General features: G+C 45.5%; 1 protein-coding gene across 1 annotated transcript in view; it reads right to left on the bottom strand.

Annotated features, from left to right (window-relative positions):
• The window catches only part of AGBL1 (AGBL carboxypeptidase 1), a 2,739,156-nt gene extending 2,720,878 nt beyond the window's left edge, over nucleotides 1-18,278 (bottom strand). Inside the window, exon 1 of the mRNA XM_069221447.1 lies at nucleotides 17,824-18,278. Coding sequence (XP_069077548.1) covers nucleotides 17,824-17,874 — 51 coding nt within the window. The 5' untranslated portion in view covers nucleotides 17,875-18,278. The remainder of the gene's footprint in view (nucleotides 1-17,823) is intronic.
• Nucleotides 18,279-19,626: the final 1,348 nt, after the last annotated feature.

A 19,626-nucleotide genomic window follows, 5' to 3' on the forward strand; every position in this document is an offset into this window, starting at 1 on the left:
GTACTTTTTCATAAGAGAAAAATATACAAAACAAGGTCAGTGTATATACACATAGCCAAAAAGTTTTGCATTTCCTCTTTTCACTCTTTTCTAAGTGCTGAAAAGTACTCCTAAAACTTTCAAAAAGTTCTTAAAAAGTTTAAAAAGTTTTTTCTGTCTTTCCAAAAAGTTCTGTAAACTTTTTTCTCTTTTTCTATCACTTTAACTCTCTCTAAAAAATGTCTGGTACAGGCCAAAATGTTGAACTGTCCAAAATTGCATATGATCACCTTAGCTGGAAAGGAGCAAGGAGTCTCTGCATAGAGAGAGGTTTGAGTGTAGGGAAGAATCCTTCCTTAGAACTGTTAATTAATATGCTTAGAGTACAGGATAAGGCCATAAGTGCCCAATCTGTAGTAAAAGTAGCTAATGGTTCTCAATCTGATCCAGGGACTCCCCCAGGAAAAGGTTCAGGAAAGAAACTTCTCAGCCTGCCCATTACTAGACAGTCTAGCATAGTTGGTACAGAGGTTGAATCACACCATACTAATGGTGTGCTCTCACATTATACTGGTAGCCAAGCTGTTAGGGTGCCCTCTGTAAGGGACAGGTCTCCTTCTGTTCATTCCCATCATACCTCTGTATCTAGAAATGTCCCTCCCACCCACCCTGATGACAGATTGTTAGAAAGGGAGCTCAATAGATTGAGAGTGGAACAAACCAGACTGAAGCTCAAGAAGCAACAGCTGGATTTGGATAGACAGTCTTTAGAATTAGAGAAGGAAAGACAGAAGTTGGGTTTAGATACCCATGGTGGCAGCAGCAGTATTCCCCATAGTCATCCTGCAAAAGAGCATGATTCCAGGAATCTGCACAAGATAGTTCCCCCTTATAAGGAGGGGGATGACATTAACAAGTGGTTTGCTGCACTTGAGAGGGCCTGTGCTGTACAGGATGTCCCTCAAAAGCAGTGGGCTGCTATCCTATGGCTATCATTTAGTGGAAAGGGTAGGGATAGACTCCTTACTGTGAAAGAAAGTGATGCCAATAATTTTACAGTTCTTAAGAATGCACTCCTGGATGGTTATGGCTTAACCACTGAACAGTACAGGATAAAGTTCAGAGAGACCAAAAAGGAGTCTTCACAAGACTGGGTTGATTTCATTGACCATTCAGTGAAGGCCTTGGAGGGGTGGTTACATGGCAGTAAAGTTACTGATTATGAAAGCCTGTATAACACAATCCTGAGAGAGCATATACTTAATAATTGTGTGTCTGATTTGTTGCACCAGTACCTGGTAGACTCTGATCTGACCTCTCCCCAAGAATTGGGAAAGAAGGCAGACAAATGGGTCAGAACAAGGGTGAACAGAAAAGTTCATACAGGGGGTGACAAAGATGGCAATAAGAAGAAAGATGGTGAAAAATCTCAAGATAAGCATGGGGATAAGGGTAAAACCAAAGATCCCACTTCAAATCTTAAACACTCTTCAGAGGGTGGGGATAAAACAAATTCTTCCTCTTCTTCCCAACCTGCACACATTAAAAAGCCTTGGTGCTTTGTGTGTAAAAACAGAGGCCATAGGCCAGGGGATAAGTCCTGTCCAGGTAAACCCCCTGAGCCTACCACCACTAATACATCAAGCTCTAGTGCCCCTAGCAGTAGTGGTACTAGTGGTGGGACTGCTGGCAACAGTCAAGCAAAGGGTGTAGTTGGGTTCACTTATGGGTCCATAGTGGAAACTGATGTAATCAGTCCCAAGACAGTTTCTGTCACACCTAGTGGCATTGGCCTTGCCACACTGGCTGCTTGTCCCCTTACAATGGATAAGTACAGGCAGACAGTTTCAATAAATGGTGTTGAGGCCTTGGCCTACAGGGACACAGGTGCCAGTTTCACTTTGGTGACTGAAAACCTAGTGCCTCCTGAACAACACATCATCGGACAACAGTATAAGATTATTGATGTCCATAACTTCACTAAGTTTCTTCACTTAGCTATAATTCAGTTTAGTTGGGGTGGAGTTACTGGCCCTAAGCAGGTGGTGGTATCACCTAGCTTACCTGTAGACTGTCTCTTAGGTAATGACCTAGAGGCCTCAGGTTGGGCTGATGTAGAGTTTTATGCCCATGCAGCCATGCTGGGCATCCCTGAGGAATTGTTCCCTCTCATTTCAAGTGAAATGAAAAAGCAAAGGAGAGAAGGCCTGAAAACTCAGGATCCCTCTCCATCAACAGGTAAAAAGGGTATCACAGTATCCCCTAACCACCCTACCATTCAGGATACTATTCCTGTGGTGGGAGAAACCTCTCCTGGGGTGGCACCTGTTCTAAGGGAATCATCAGCTGGCAAAGCTGGACTCCCTGAGGTGGAAGTACCTCTCTGTGGGATAACTAACATTGGTGAGAAAAACAGCACCATTTTAGTTAACATGGAGCATCCCTCCAACCCTTCCAGAGAAACTTTAGTGCAGAAACCCTGCACTACCTCACAACACTTAGGACAGCATCCCTGCCCTAGTGTGGAGCTCATAGGACAGCATCCCTGCCCTGCTCCAACTCAAGAGAAACAGCATCCCTGTTCTCTCTTCCAGCCAGATGGACAAAGTTTTTGCCCAGCTATGGCTTTTCTGAGACAGCATCCCTGTCTGGCATTTCCATCACTACAAATAGGTTCAGTGGACAATTCCCACTGCTCTAAACTAAAACTTACTGATAGAAACTCTGAAAATACATCTTCACATTGTTGCTTAGCTAAAAAACTTCAAACAGGGTGGTTTACATCCCCACAGGGAAGTAACCATATAGTGGATGATAAAGGGAGTAACCAGTCTATTGCAGAGCTACTCTCTACTTATCACCACTTAGACAATAAAGTCTCAACTGGCCAAGGTTAGCCTTATTGTCCTTCGTTTGGGGGGGGGTTGTGTGAGAAGGTAGCCTCTTTCTAGCCTTGTTACCCCCACTTTTGGACTGTTTGTGAGTGTATGTCAGGGTGTTTGTCACTGTTTTCACTGTCTCACTGGGATCCTGATAGCCAGGCCTCAGTGCTCATAGTGAAAACACCATGTTTTCAGTATGGTTGTTATGTGTCACTGGGATCCTGCTGGTCAGGACCCCAGTGCTCATAGGTTTGTGGCCTATATGTATGTGTCACTGGGACCCTGTCACACAGGGCCCCAGTGCTCATAGGTGTGCATGTGTATGTTCCCTGTGTGGTGCCTAACTGTCTCACTGAGGCTCTGCTAACCAGAACCTCAGTGGTTATGCTCTCTCATTTCTTTCCAAATTGTCACTGACAGGCTAGTGACCATTTTTACCAATTTACATTGGCTTACTGGAACACCCTTATAATTCCCTAGTATATGGTACTGAGGTACCCAGGGTATTGGGGTTCCAGGAGATCCCTATGGGCTGCAGCATTTCTTTTGCCACCCATAGGGAGCTCTGACAATTCTTACACAGGCCTGCCACTGCAGCCTGAGTGAAATAACGTCCACGTTATTTCACAGCCATTTTACACTGCACTTAAGTAACTTATAAGTCACCTATATGTCTAACCTTTACCTGGTAAAGGTTAGGTGCAAAGTTACTTAGTGTGAGGGCACCCTGGCACTAGCCAAGGTGCCCCCACATTGTTCAGAGCCAATTCACTGAACTTTGTGAGTGCGGGGACACCATTACACGCGTGCACTACATATAGGTCACTACCTATATGTAGCTTCACCATGGTAACTCCGAATATGGCCATGTAACATGTCTATGATCATGGAATTGCCCCCTCTATGCCATCCTGGCATTGTTGGTACAATTCCATGATCCCAGTGGTCTGTAGCACAGACCCTGGTACTGCCAGACTGCCCTTCCTGGGGTTTCTCTGCAGCTGCTGCTGCTGCCAACCCCTCAGACAGGCAGCTGCCCTCCTGGGGTCCAGCCAGGCCTGGCCCAGGATGGCAGAACAAAGAACTTCCTCTGAGAGAGGGTGTGACACCCTCTCCCTTTGGAAAATGGTGTGAAGGCAGGGGAGGAGTAGCCTCCCCCAGCCTCTGGAAATGCTTTGTTGGGCACAGGTGTGCCCAATTCTGCATAAGCCAGTCTACACCGGTTCAGGGACCCCTTAGCCCCTGCTCTGGCGCGAAACTGGACAAAGGAAAGGGGAGTGACCACTCCCCTGACCTGCACCTCCCCTGGGAGGTGTCCAGAGCTCCTCCAGTGAGCTCCAGACCTCTGCCATCTTGGAAACAGAGGTGCTGCTGGCACACTGGACTGCTCTGAGTGGCCACTGCCACCAGGTGACGTCAGAGACTCCTTGTGATAGGCTCCTTCAGGTGTTAGTAGCCTTTCCTCTCTCCTAGGTAGCCAAACCCTCTTTTCTGGCTATTTAGGGTCTCTGTCTCTGGGGAAACTTTAGATAACGAATGCATGAGCTCAGCCGAGTTCCTCTGCATCTCCCTCTTCACCTTCTGATAAGGAATCGACCGCTGACCGCGCTGGAAGCCTGCAAACCTGCAACATAGTAGCAAAGACGACTACTGCAACTCTGTAACGCTGATCCTGCCACCTTCTCGACTGTTTTCCTGCTTGTGCATGCTGTGGGGGTAGTCTGCCTCCTCTCTGCACCAGAAGCTCCGAAGAAATCTCCCGTGGGTCGACGGAATCTTCCCCCTGCAACCGCAGGCACCAAAAAGCTGCATCTCCGGTCCCTTGGGTCTCCTCTCAGCACGACGAGCGAGGTCCCTCGAATCCAGCGACACCGTCCAAGTGACCCCCACAGTCCAGTGACTCTTCAGCCCAAGTTTGGTGGAGGTAAGTCCTTGCCTCACCTCGCTGGGCTGCATTGCTGGGAACCGCGACTTTGCAAGCTACTCCGGCCCCTGTGCACTTCCGGCGGAAATCCTTCGTGCACAGCCAAGCCTGGGTCCACGGCACTCTAACCTGCATTGCACGACTTTCTAAGTTGGTCTCCGGCGACGTGGGACTCCTTTGTGCAACTTCGGCGAGCACCGTTTCACGCATCCTCGTAGTGCCTGTTTCTGGCACTTCTCCGGGTGCTACCTGCTTCAGTGAGGGCTCTTTGTCTTGCTCGACGTCCCCTCTCTCTGCAGGTCCAATTTGCGACCTCCTGGTCCCTCCTGGGCCCCAGCAGCGTCCAAAAACGCCAAACGCACGATTTGCCTGTAGCAAGGCTTGTTGGCGTCCATCCGGCGGGAAAACACTTCTGCACGACTCTCCAAGGCGTGAGGGATCCATCCTCCAAAGGGAAAGTCTCTAGCCCTTGTCGTTCCTGCAGTATTCACAGTTCTTCAGCCTAGTAAGAGCTTCTTTGCACCAACCGCTGGCATTTCTTGGGCATCTGCCCATCTCCGAGCTGCTTGTGACTTTTGGACTTGGTCCCCTTGTTCCACAGGTACCCTCAGTCAGGAATCCATCGTTGTTGCATTGCTGATTTGTGTTTTCCTTGCATTTTCCCTCTAACACGACTATTTTGTCCTTAGGGGAACTTTGGTGCACTTTGCACTCACTTTTCAGGGTCTTGGGGAGGGTTATTTTTCTAACTCTCACTATTTTCTGATAGTCCCAGCGACCCTCTACAAGGTCACATAGGTTTGGGGTCCATTCGTGGTTCACATTCCACTTTTGGAGTATATGGTTTGTGTTGCCCCTATCCCTATGTTTCCCCATTGCATCCTATTGTAACTATACATTGTTTGCACTGTTTTCTAAGACTATACTGCATATTTTTGCGATTGTGTATATATATCTTGTGTATATTTCCTATCCTCTCACTGAGGGTACACTCTAAGATACTTTGGCATATTGTCATAAAAATAAAGTACCTTTATTTTTAGTATAACTGTGTATTGTGTTTTCTTATGATATTGTGCATATGACACTAAGTGGTACTGTAGTAGCTTCACACGTCTCCTAGTTCAGCCTAAGCTGCTCTGCTAAGCTACCATTTTCTATCAGCCTAAGCTGCTAGACACCCTATACACTAATAAGGGATAACTGGGCCTGGTGCAAGGTGCAAGTACCCCTTGGTACTCACTACAAGCCAGTCCAGCCTCCTACAAAAGTCTCTCCTGTTTGTGAGATCTTGCCTTGCCCAGGCCAGGCCCCATACACACTCCAGGGGGTTGGAGACTGCATTGTGTGAGGGCAAGCACAGCTCTTTCAGGTGTGAGTGACCACTCCTCCCCTCCCTCCTAGCACAGATGGCTCATCAGGATATGCAGGCTACTCCCCAGCTCCCTTTGTGTCACTGTCTAGAGAGAGGTGCAAACAGTCCAACTGTCATACTAACACAGACAGGGAATCCACAAACAGGCAGAGTCACAGGATGGTTTAAGCAAGAAAATACCTACTTTCTAAAAGTGGCATTTTCAAACACACAATCTCAAAACCAACTTCATTAAAAGATGTATTTTCAAACTGTGAGTTCAGAGACCCCAAACTCCACATCCATCTGCTCCCAAAGGGAATCTACACTTTAATCATATGTAAAGGTAGCCCCCATGTTCACCTATGAGAGAGATAGGCCTTGCAGCAGTGAAAAACGAATTTGGCAGTATTTCACTGTCAGGAAATATAAAACACATCAGTATATGTTCTACCTTAAATATACACTGCACCCTGCCCATGGGGATACCTAGGGCCTACCTTAGGGGTGTTTTGCATGTAAGAAAAGGGAAGGTTTAGGCCTGGCAGGTGTGTACACTTGCCAAGTCCAACTGGCAGTTAAAAACTGCACACACTGCCACTGCAGCGGCAGGGCTGAGCCTTGTTTACAAGCCTACTGATGTGGGTGGCACAACCAATGCTGCAGGCCAACAAGTAGCATTTGATTTACAGGGCCTAGGCACCTCTAGTGCACTGTACCAGTGGCTTACCAGTATATCAAATATGCCAGTCAGGGAAATCCAATTACACATACATTTTGCATAGGAGCACTTGCACTTTAGCACTGGATAGCAGTGGTAAAGTGCCCAGAGTAACAAAAACAGCAAAAACAGAGTCCAGCACACATCAACAACCTGGGAAACAGAGGAAAAAGGTTAGGGGAGACCATGCCAAAGATGCCAAGTATACCACAAATGTACAGCAATAGTATGCACAAGACTCCAATGGAGCATATGTGTTTGTTTGTAAAAATGTATACTTTGATGCTAGGCATGTATTCAGAAATAACATCTCTTTGTTCAAATGCACATGACACTTATGAATAAAAATAAATATACTTTCTTGTATTTATGCTTAGCAAATGTACAAATGTGTAAATTACTTGTGTTTAATCATCATCATCATCATAGAAAGCTTTATTCAGTCATTAAACCATCAAAGTAACAAGACAAAAAAGACACCACATAATTTACATCAATAAATACAATGAATAAAAAGAACAAGATAAAACATGAGCAACAAAATAAAACCAAATCATTCCCCAAGCCCTGGCCACTAAGCGCACATAATTTCATACTTGTTAAACATGATTCATTAACATTCTTAAAAAAGAAACTAGCACGTGTGCGCCATGAGTGTGAGGTTAGTACAAGCTATTAATAGAATTTATTTACAGTCTTTAAAAAACCGGTGCGTATATACCATGCACCCAAAAGGAACTTGCCAACTGCCAGCACCACAACAGTAGAAGTATTGCTTTTCAGTATATTAAGGGCAGTAACATATTGTCTGGTGCCCAGGTTCCAGCAAATGGGTATTATCCATTCATGTTGAGGAAAAACGTAAGCTGTACAAAAAAACAAGAAATGTTTGGCAGTCTCAGAGGCTGCACCACAGGCTGGGCAAATATTCGATACAGATGTTACCCTCCAGCTATTATCAAAGACATTAGTGGCAAAAAACCCATAGCGAAAATAAATGTATAAGCTCTCAAGAATGATATCTAAAAAGGGCTCATACCGGGGGTACCACTTAAGATCAAGAAATTGATTGGTTAATCACCCGGGAGTTATGATAAAAAGACGATTGCTCCTAACATAGGCCCAATAAGCTGATTTCAGGGATAGCATTTGGGCTTTCTTTAATCCCTGAGGATTCTCCCAGAAACTCCAAAGACCCAGAATACGGAACCAGTTTGACACATGCTTAAACCATGGCATAAAGACTATATTAGGTCCTCTTAAAAAAACAAGAAGTGAGTTTCTATAAGTATAAATTCTGGGATGGTTCATATCCTTATCTAATATGACAAGGGTTTTAAAAGGAACAAATCTGAAATTCGAGTAAGACCAAGATCAAGATAAATAGGAACCAGAGAAGTGCTGCGTGGACATGCGAGTAGTCCTCTAACAAAGCTATTCTCACTCACATACAATCTATGAGCTTCCCAATAGCCCCACACCTCTGCACCACAGGTAGCAGCATTCTGTGCTTTTGCTGTATAAATCTTTAGGGCTGGGGATACAGCTCTTGCACCGGCACTCTTATACAAATGCAGAATGGCACCTGACCTATGTTGAAAGATAAAAGAGCCCTTACATATCTGATCTTCCCATTTAAAATTTGTGAGATCCTAACACCAATTTAGTCCATGGAACCAACCCTGTCCAAGGGAACACCATCTATAGGGCTTACCTAGGACTAAGCACCATCAGTTTTGTTTTACTAACATTCAATTCCAGCCCACGGTCTGCACAAAAAGCTGTAAACCTACCTACAAGAATCTGTAACCCTTTCAGAGTTTTAGAAATGAGGAGAGAGTCATCCACAAAAAGTAGTATAAGAGTTTTTGAGCATTTAAAATGGGGCCATTGTTCTGACAAGAAGACAGGACTTGCACCACCCTATTTTTATACAAGTTAGATAGTAAAGCTGCCAACCTGAGCTAGATGGGGATGGGATCAATTAATTCTTCCCGTTTTCCCCATCTCACTTGAGCATGTGTGCCTTCATGGAGCTGCACTAAAAGGTGAATTAAATTCCTGGGTATACCCTCTTTGTCTAAAACCCCCCATAATTTCCATCTAGGAACCAAATCAAAAGTGGACTGAAGGTCCACGAAAGCGACATTCAAACTTTGTTTAGCAAGTGATACGTCATCCAATATAAAGAGCCAGCCAGAAGACTTGATCTACAGTATTAGCTTTGGGTCTAAAACATGCATGAAGGAGGGACAACACAAGATTATCATCAACCCACTCTAAAAGCCTATCCAAGACCTGCTTTGCAAAGAAAATGTGTAAGTAGTTGATAAGGCTGATAGGTCTGTACTTGGCAGGGGAGCTCACTTCACTCTTTTTGTATACAGATATAATTTAATTGCCCTTCCAGGTAGCAGGGATAGGACCCCCAGCTGCTATAGCATTGGATAACATGTTGATGTAACTACACTAGATTTCCAGCTCAGATTTGTATAGATCCCCAGGTATTTTGTCAAGACCAGGGGCTTTGGAAGATTTCAAGAAGCAATTGCAGCGCTAGATGCTCTCATTAGGACTACTGGAGCCTGCCCCGGGCCCTCCTAACAAGGGGTTCAATTCGATCTGCCTCAGAGAAAAAGAGTTGCAACTAATTTTATCACTATTTAAGGCGTAAAGATTGGAAAAGTGGTCAACCCAACTATCTGGTTGAATTTGATAATGGTTGAAACTGCCTCTCTCATTATGACTTTGGAAGAGTAACTTCCAAAAAGTCCTATTGTCATTTAAGCTGGTTGCTTCAAACAAGTTCTGCCAAACAGTATCACCCCATTTTTTCTTTGCCGGACCTATGGTTTTATTGTAAACAGCTCTGGCCGACCTAATCAACCCCTGTGAATGAGACACAACCGCTATCTTTAATGCTGATTTAGTCTTTGAACAAACTTTGTTAAACCACTTATTATTATTTTTTGTATATGGCGAGACTGACCTCTTGTAAGTGGTCTTACTATAAAAAATGCCCTGTAGTTTAAGAACAAGGGTCTCATAAAGACCAAGAATTGGAATGTTTTCAGCCTCAAATTCCTCATAGTTAGATAAAGCATCAAAGCATTAATAAACAAATTATAGATCTCCTTGTACAGATAGTGGTTTGAAATCACCTTCGGCCCGGTTACACATTTATAATCATTTGTCAGTAGCAGCTCAGGCACCAGAGTGGAATGATTATTCTGTGTTCTCATCACTACACAAGGTAAGGAGTAAAGAATTATGATCGCTGTCATGGCGAAAATCAACCTTCATATCATCCAGCATAGGCCACAGCTTATCATCTACTAAAAAATAATCAATGCCACTGGTCAACTGGCCACGCTTAAAGGTCGAAGCGAAGCACTGATCGGAGAGCGTGCGGCAATTACAGGCCTTGAGCCCTTGCTTAAGACACAGCGCTGTTAGCTGAAGTGCGGCACGCAAATGAATAGGCAGTTGTTTTCCCATCAATCATGGGATACCCCAATATTCATCCTCATCTGCAGTCAAACCGCTGCTATAAGGAAAGGGTTCAAAGGAGCAATTAATATTGCCAGGGACCACTAGATTAATAGAATAATGCAATGTATCTGTAAATTCAATCAACTCAATCAATCAATCAGTTTTTGTATAGCGCTGCTACTCACCTGTGAGGGTCTCAAGGCGCTGGGGGGTAAGGGGCCTCATCCAAAGAGCCACTTCTTGAGGTTCTTCCTGAATATGGTGAGCGACTGGCTTTGTTTGAGGTGCAGGGGGAGATTGTTCCAGCTTTTTGCTGCAATGTGAGTGAAGGATTGTCCTCCGGTGGTGGTTTTGCGGAAGCGAGGGATGGTGGCCAGGGCCATTTGGGTGGAGGGAAGGGCTCTGGCAGGAGTGTGAAAGGAGATGCGGTAGTTCGGGTAGGCTGGTCCTGCGTTGTGTATGACCTTGTACATGTGGGTGAGTAGTTTGAAAGTGACTCGCTTCTCGACCGGTAGCCAGTGGATGGTCCTCAGGTGTTGGGAGATGTGTTCTCAGCGAGGGAGGTCCAGAATGAGTCTGGCAGCTGCGTTCTGGATGAGTTGTAGTTTTTTGATGTTTCTAGTTGAGGTGCTGGCGTAAAGGGTATTGCAGTAGTCGAGCTTGCTAGTGAAAAAGGAGTGAATGACTGTCCTGAGACAGTCTGCTGGGATCCTTCGGAAGATCTACTGAAGTTTGCCAGCAGGAAGAGGCGACTGAGTTTACCTGGTGGGTCATGGATAGGGAGGAGTTGAGGAAGATTCCTAGATTGCAGGAGTGCTCAGTCAGTGCGGGTGTGCTGGGGGATATGGTCCACCAGGAGTCGTCCCAAGCTGAGTTGGGATTTCCAAAGATGATGAGCTCAGTCTTGTCGGAGTAGAGCTTGAGGCAGCTTTCTCTCATCCAGGTGGTGACGGCTTCCATTCCTGATTGGAAGTTCCTTTTGGCCGTGTCCAGGTCTTTGGTGAGGGAAATGATGAGTTGTATGTCATCGGCATATGACACGTTCATACCGTGGCTTCTGACGATGGCAGCGAGAGGGGTCCTGTATACGTTGAACAGGGTGGGACTCAGTGAGGATCCTTGGGAGACTCCACAGTGGGTTGTGGGGGGGGGTGGGTCAGTTGTAGGTTCCGGTGCCAGGATTTTCCAGCAGGAAGTTGACATAGATGTCCTGGATCTTGTGGTGGAAAAAGATGGCAAGTTTGTCACAGAGGTCCACTGACAGGGGATGCTGGTGACTTCAGATGGGGGGATCTGTGAGTGCGTTGATGACTGAGAAAAGTTTCTTAGAGTTGTGTGCGGAGGAGTTGATGTGCTCCTAGAGTTCATCCTTCCTTGTGTTCTTGATTTTTCGGCGGTAAGCAGCAGTTCCAGCTCTGAATGAGGCAAGGGCTTCGCTGGTTTGGCTGTTCCTCCATTTTTTCTCTAAACGTCTGTGGGTATGCTTGAATTCTTCGAGTTTGGTGGTGAACCAGCTGGCTTCCTTAAGTACACGTTTGGCCGATGTCAGCTGGAGTGGACTAGAGTGTCGCCGCATTCGGTGATCCATGTGTTGAGATTTTTGCGCTGCTGTGTTGACGTCATTGGAGGGGGGAGGGAGGGATTTGGCGAGCGATGAGGTGAGTTGCTCGTTGGTGATTTTGTTCCATTTTCTGTGGGCGCCCCAGGGCTGTGGTTGCTGGGTCTGGTGATTGTGAGGTGTATGCAGCAGTGGTCGGTCCAGTCTGGGGTGGAGATGGTCTCGATGTTGATCAGGTTGCTTAAGGTGACGATGCGGTGCAGTGTGTGTCCTGCAATGTGTGTGGGTTTGGAGACCAGCTGTCTGAGGCCGAGGGTGGCAAGGTTGTTGAGTAGAATGGTGGTGTTTTGGCCGGTGCAGTCCTCGAGGTAGAAATTCAGGTCACCTAGGAGGAGGTAGTCATCTGAAGCCAGGGCCTGGGGGGTAGCAATGTCTACAACGTCCTCTATGAAAGCTAGGCGGGAAGTGGGTGGCCTACACACCAGGGTGCCACGGATGGAGGAGTTGTGGTTGGAGTGGATCAGGAAGTGAAGGTGTTCCATGGTGGTGCATTGTTCTTCTGGGACAGCCTTGATACGTAGTGGGGACTTGTGTATGATGGCGAGTCCTCCACCAGGGCGGAAGGGCCATCCCTCCTTAGGATGCTGTATCGGTTGGGAATATTAATGGCAATGTCTGGTCCTGAGGGGGGGTTGGTCCAGGTCTCGGTAAAGAAGGTGATGTCCGGTCGGGTGATGTCGATCGAATCCCAGAGTTCGGTGGCGTGTTTGTGGAGGGAGCAGATGTTCAGGAGAAAGCAGTTGATGGGGTTGTGAAGGTTGTTGGTATCTTTGTGTGCTGAGAATACCTTCAGCTTGTTGAGGCTGGCGCTAAAGTTGCAGTTCCTGCAGGTGAAAGGTCCATGAGTGTCCCTGGGGGAGGTGATGCAGCAGTTGCTGAGATGTCCACTGTTGAGGCAGAGGATGGTCTTGGAGTCGTAACGGAGGCAGGCCAGGGGGTGGTTTAACAGGGATCCAGAGTCCCTGGTCCTGGGTTCGGTCCAGATGGGCTTGCCTTTGGCGCGCGTTCGCCCATTTCGAAGGGGAGGAGGGGTGTTGGGAGACAGAAGGGCAGGAAAGTTGCTTCGCAGGGGGGAGGCGGGCAGAGGAAAAGAGGGAAGAAAGGAAAAATAGAAGGAAAAACTAGAGAAAAAAGGCAGAAAAAGCAAGAGTGAAAGAGTGACTGAGAGAAATACTTACTTGTGATGGCGGCTAGACTACCTGGGATGAAGTGCAGGGACGAGCCTGCGGTGGAGGAGTGCCTCAAACTGGGCCGAGGTCTGAAACTCTGCACCCTGTGACACCGATCCAGCATATACGTTGATTATAACAAGCCTAAAGCCTTTTTTAAAATCAAGCTGGATGCTTAATAGATCTGATTAATCTATTTTTAGGGCTGAGTGAATACACTGCAGTTTCTTGCTCATCAATATCAGAAGGTCTCCCTTGTGGTTATAATATATATACTCCTTATATTTATGTTTAAAGTGTATATAGGTCATTACATAAATAACTTATAAGTATTTGACTACATGCTTATGGATCTCAATTTATTATGATCACTCATATCACAGCATATAAATATAAGTATACAAAAATATGTGTAAATGTTAACTATTCAATATACTTTATTATTTAAAACTCATTAATACATGTATCAAAATAATTATTAAAAACAAAGAATATGAATTAATTAATGAAAAAAACAAAACTAATGTGGGTATATCTCTCTCTATATATTTTTTTAAACTTAATAAAGGAATGGAAAATTAATATATTTAAAAACATAAATAAATAAAAAAGCATTTACATACATAAATGCATTATTTTATCAGCATAGCCATATACAAGTAGATCAATACATCAATTACATATAGGTTGATGAGAGCAAGCTTATAGGTTTACTTTTTTAATAACACATATCTGCCACAATGTGTAAATGTGATTATAGCAATTATATATCTTATGGTTTTTGTTCAATGTGTGTTTAATGTTAAAATCTATAAATATATAAACTTCCTATTGGGGGTCATGTAACTACATATTATATATTTCCTCCTACTGCAGAGAAAACAAAGACAAACTAACCTCCCAAACCTCATCAAATCACAACTATATTACTCAATGTATTCCTCTTAAAAAATATCCCCTACCTCCATTCTCTGACTCATTTGAAACCTATGTCACTACTATAAACTCCCAAAAAACTCTTTACAAACTCTTCTGTCCATTGTTTCTCTTATTCCTTCAACTAACATGCTCTCTCACCCCAAACCTCTCTTACTACTATGAACTCCCAAATAATCCTTCCTAATCTCTTCTGTCCTCTATCCATCCTTTACCCTATTCATCCAACTACCAGACTCACATGTCTACTACTCTCACCACTCCCTATAACAATGTATACTTCTCTTTACTAATCCACCACCAACCAACCTTTGGGTTCTGCAGTAACATGCTACTCACCAAAAAGCGCCTCAGCACCTCATCAGCAGTAGAAAGAACTATACAAATGCAATTACAATTACAGGAACCGTTATAAATATAGAAAGAAAGAAGGACAATCGATCCATGGGAGGGTGTGAGTGCTTCTCTACCATGAGAAGGCTTTTGTTATCTTTTTTGCCATTTTGATGGATACATTAATGTTTTCCATAAAGAGAATTGCTGAAGATTTTGTTCTGTGTGGCACCCTCGCAATGCACAGTTTTCTCATCAATAGTGTTACTCCAAATGCTCTATTGATAATAATGATGTTATAAAAGATGTCATGAGTGCTGTAACATTTGGGGTAATTAGCAGTGCGTGGCGAGGACGTGAATTATAGTTACTTGGTATAGCTACTTGAAATAGTTACTTTAAATAACTGTAACTATAACAGCTGAATTTCTATGGTTTTAAACGTTTGAAATGTGAGCCCAACAATAATGTCCCTTTAGCCTTTGGTTTTCTAAGTGCAATTTTATGTTTTTTTTTATTCCATTTCCTAACTATAACATCCCTGTAACCTTTGTTTTTTTCCAGTGGATTTCTATGTTTTTTTACGTAAAGTAATTGTAATTACTTTAAGTTAATCCAACCACTGCCACGCACTGCCTTTGGCATGGTCCAGACCATGCCCTGCAGCCAACCCCTCCCAGCCACCCAACACTGCGTCACACACTGCGTTTGGCCATGTGTGGCAAGGTTTCATATTTGTAAGTGGTTCCCATGAGATTTAGGCGTTCATCATGAACATGGCGGGGTGGTCCGCCAAGCCGGCGGTGGTGGGAAATCCCGCCAGCCGGCATGGCGGGCCCCACCGCCACATAATGAACCCATTGAGGGCCCTCACCGCCAGGCAGCCTGGCGACGGTCGGCATCATCACCCGACAGGGCAGTGGTGCTGCCCCTCGGATAATGATCCCTCAGCCTCCAGCCTTTCCCTGGCGGGTTTCCCTGACAAGGAAAGGCTGGCGGAAGGGGTGCACCGGGGCACCCCTGGTGGTTTGCTCTGCCCGTGCACTTAGTATGGGCAGTGCAGGGGCCCCTGTGCAGTGCCCCATCGCGCAGGTCACTGCCCGATTTACGGGCAGTGATCTGCGCGATGGGTGCAGCTGCACCCACCGCACAGAGGCATTGGCGGTGGCCAGGCATTCTGCTGGGCCAGGCGGGCGAAAACAATGTTTCCGCCTGCCGGCCCATAGGAATGTTCACAATACGGCCAGCGGGGTTCAGGGGGGTCTGGCGGTCACTAGAAATACAGCCACCATGAACACAGTGGTTTCGACCGCCGTGTTCATAATGAGGACCTTAATTTCTAGGAAATTAGCATTGTGCCAGGAGGAAACTTACCCTGTGTATTTATCTAACATAAATACGCAGGGCAGGATTCAATGATCTATTTTTTTTGTCGGGGACCGCGATGGAAGAATTAAGGCACGCTCGGTTCCAGATGGTTCCTCGCTTCCTGCGGGAGCAGGTATTGCTCCTGCATGTAGGGAGCTGCTGAAAAAGCAGCTTCTGGCGTGCAGGAGAAAAACTTTCATCTCTTTCCCTGCCCGAAAACATGCTGGCAGGTAAAGAGGTGAGAACGCCAGTTCCAGCAAGTGGGAGCATTTTGACAGCTCCTGCTGGGTGGAACCTGACAAACAGCTGTCTCTTGAGGGTGGGCACCTTAAGAGATAACAGGAGCCGGCCCTGGGAGGTGGCGGTCCACAGGGCCATATATTGCTCCAGGAAGAGGGGACCACATGGTCCCCTTCCTTTGTTCTGCAAAGGCTGGCCCCAGGGAGGTGGTGGCCCCTGAGGCCGTATATAGCCCAGGAGGGGGTCTGCGTGGCCCCCTCCTTCTTTTTAGAAAATTAATTGGCCCAGGGGAGGTGGTGGCCCCCAGGGCCCGGTGGGGTCTGAGTAGTCCCCCATCATAATTTGTTATTTGTAACCCCAGGGAGTAGGTCGTCCTCAGGGCCTGGGGGTCCGGGTGGCCCACAATTAATATTAGCATTAGCCCCAGGCAGGTGGTCGTATGGGAGGCATTATTATTGCTATGAAGTGTAATATTACCAAACTTTTCAGACCACTTACAGAACACCGCATACAGTTGTCTGAGCAATTGAAATTTTTTAATTAACATTGTTCCATTTCTCACTTTTTGTTTGTATGGAAGCAGCAGTTCGACAATTTTTATTTCTGAACTTAAAAAATATGCGTAGTGATTGTTTTAGTGTGTGTGGACATTTGTCTAGGCACTTTGGGCCTTGAAAGGTGTAAGGAAGCACTATACAAATGTGAACAGATTACCATACGGTGCACTGTTCCTTTCAAAATGATAGGCGTTTTACTTGCCAGTTCCATTGAACTCTGTAAACCCACAATGTCCTCAATTACACACAACGAGACCTCAGTCTAACAGGTGTTTGCGATTGTCCTCAAAGTACCTGTCCAATATTGAAACTTGATACACAGCTCCATGACTATATAAAAGATTGCGGGTGCACTGTGTTTGTTTAGTAGAAATTCACGCAATCCTCTCGATTGTCTTTCCTGACTCTCATGAACCGTTCAGTGAGTGTTTCAATAATTTGCGCAAACGTATTCATTGAAATTTATTTTGGTCAATTATTGAATGGGAGCATTTAACCCAATTAGAAATTCCCATCACTACGTTGCATGAAGCCAGGTTGCCAGAATCATCATGGTGAGATCTTTGGGCTAATAACCATCACAAGCTTGATTTACAGTTTTTGTTCACGTTCATCTTAGAAAAGTGTGTACTTATTGAACTCTAGTCAGACACCTGAAACACCCCGGTTAGTTGTATTTCGTGTGCACTGCACTCTGTCTTCTACGAGTGTATATCGGCAAATGACGCAACAAACGGCATTGCTTTGGCCTCTGACCCTAAGACTATGGTGGCATTTCATCACTCTGAGACTTGATAAATTGCACTAGAGTTGTAATAGGCAAAGGGGCATGTTTGCATAAGAGAGCCGATAGCCTGTGTACACGCCCCCTGGTGCAGCAGTGTGAACCCCTTCTATTTTTCCATTTAAAGCACTGCTCACAACAGAACTGCGGGTTTACGTTTGTGAACTGGATACGTGCTTGTGTCGTTGTAATGGATGAAACGCATAGCACACGGCATCTTCTTCTGCATTTACAGACGCCAGTGCCTTTTTCCATGACAGGTACAGTTCGGTTTCTCATTTCACAGTGCCGCAAGACTGCATCCAAATAAACTTCCCATGTAATGCATTTTCACCAGAGACGATTGTTCCTGGCCAGATATGTCTTCCAACTAAGGAAGTGAGTCCAGAATCAGGAGGAACAATAATTTTCATGCAGGCTCATGAAATGCAACAAACGAATAAACGCCTTTTAACACACCACATACCTGAAGAGTGTTGAGCAGGACTCGTAAACCACTACTTCCTTCTCCCGCCATGCCACTGTAAGCCCTGTTACTCAGTCCTGGTGAAAGAGGCAAGCCACAGGCACAGTGTGGGTGTGGAGGAGATAAGCCAAGCGGCCTAGTGCTCCCTGATCCGCTCCCTCCTGCCGATGCACATGCCACTGCTAGAAGTCACTGAGTGCAACTCTAGACCTCGGCTTGGAGATGAATGTCCGGCTCTCGCTGCGCGCTGACGAGATGCGTATCCTCTGGTCAAGAATCTCCGGGGATCAGCAGGCTGCGGGGGCCCAAACCGCCCAGGAGGGGGTGGGAGGGGGTAGTAGACTGGAGGAGAGCGGCTGGGGACAGAGGAGCCGAGAGAAAACAGCGGCCAGCAGTTACCAAGCTTTGGGACGCAAGTAAGACAGTGGCAGGGAAGCCCTGACAAGCGCTGCCAGCCTGTTTATCAGCTCAACAGGGCCTGCAGTGAGCACTCTTTTCCATCGCCCCCTCCAAATGCAACCAGACACATAACGCTGCATAATTAGTAACTGACAAACAGGGGAATGTGCATAAGAAGGGCATGGATCGCAATCAAAGGCAGCAGGCGGTGCACCTGTTCTACCTTCTTAATCTGACACATTGCAACCGTTTGTTCTTATCCCTGCTCTGCCACGTTGCCAAATTCAGTGAGCGTGTGCAGCTGCGGATTATTGACAAGCATACCAAGGCACACCACACGTTCAGGGAGCCATGGAGGCGCTGTACTGGGACTTTTACGCAGCCTTAGGTATAGGGACAAAGTCGCGCGTAAACACTTCAGATCCACAGCTAGACAGAGCGCGATTGTGTTATTTGCCCCATAATAGTATCTGAGATACAGCATCCGTTGCAAAGATCTGTATTCAACCTGCAGGTCAGAGGTTCAGATGCGATTGTGCACCGACTGACTTGACTGAAAGCTATACAGAAGGAGGACAGTACACTTAGATATGGGGGAAAGAGTTTCGAACTGCTGAACACAGTGAGAATAACTAGAAAGATTCAATGCACGCCATCATAAACGAGAACCAAACAGTAGTAAATACAGGAGCAGACGTAAACAAAACTTTTTAAGCGAAGGCACTGTAAAAGTGAAAAGGCATAAGCGTGCATCGAAAATGTGGGAAATTATATAATATATATTCGAAAGGGAAAGTATTGCACAGAAATTGACGTGCCCGGAGAATATACATTTCGGAGATTACACTAGTGACTACATCTACCCCATGCACGATGAGATGTGACTATACGAATTTAGGTTACGATGCAAGGAATTATGTTAAGAATTAATGAATTATGTGGTGTCTTTTAATGCTTTTGTAAAATTATGTTTCTCTTTTGTATCACTGTTATGGCACTTTTCTAAGAGGTAGCCTATATTCCCTATTTTTTGTGCTCTCAATTTACGTCCAGTTTGTGGTGGAAACCAGTGTGAAAGCCATGGGTGACAGAAAAGTTATAGATTTCTGAAAACTAGACGACATTTCAAATTCAAAAAGGGGTCATATGTGTTGATCCTGCGAGGTTTTGCCAAGGAAAAAAACAGTGAAAATAAAGAAATACTGAAAATGAGTAGTGCAAAATGGGCATTTGTGTCAACATTTTCATCTGTAACTTTTTATCACTATGGCAGACAGACAAAAGCAATATACCATTACATCCGCTACACCCTTCTGGTTGCAGGGATATGTAGGGATTTTAGGTTCTCTAAGTTTTCAATGTATCCAGAGCCAACAACTGACCTGTACCAGACAATGTTTTTTC

Source organism: Pleurodeles waltl, chromosome 3_1 (genome assembly GCF_031143425.1).
Source record: "Pleurodeles waltl isolate 20211129_DDA chromosome 3_1, aPleWal1.hap1.20221129, whole genome shotgun sequence".
In the NCBI taxonomy this organism is placed as follows: Eukaryota; Metazoa; Chordata; class Amphibia; order Caudata; family Salamandridae; genus Pleurodeles; species Pleurodeles waltl.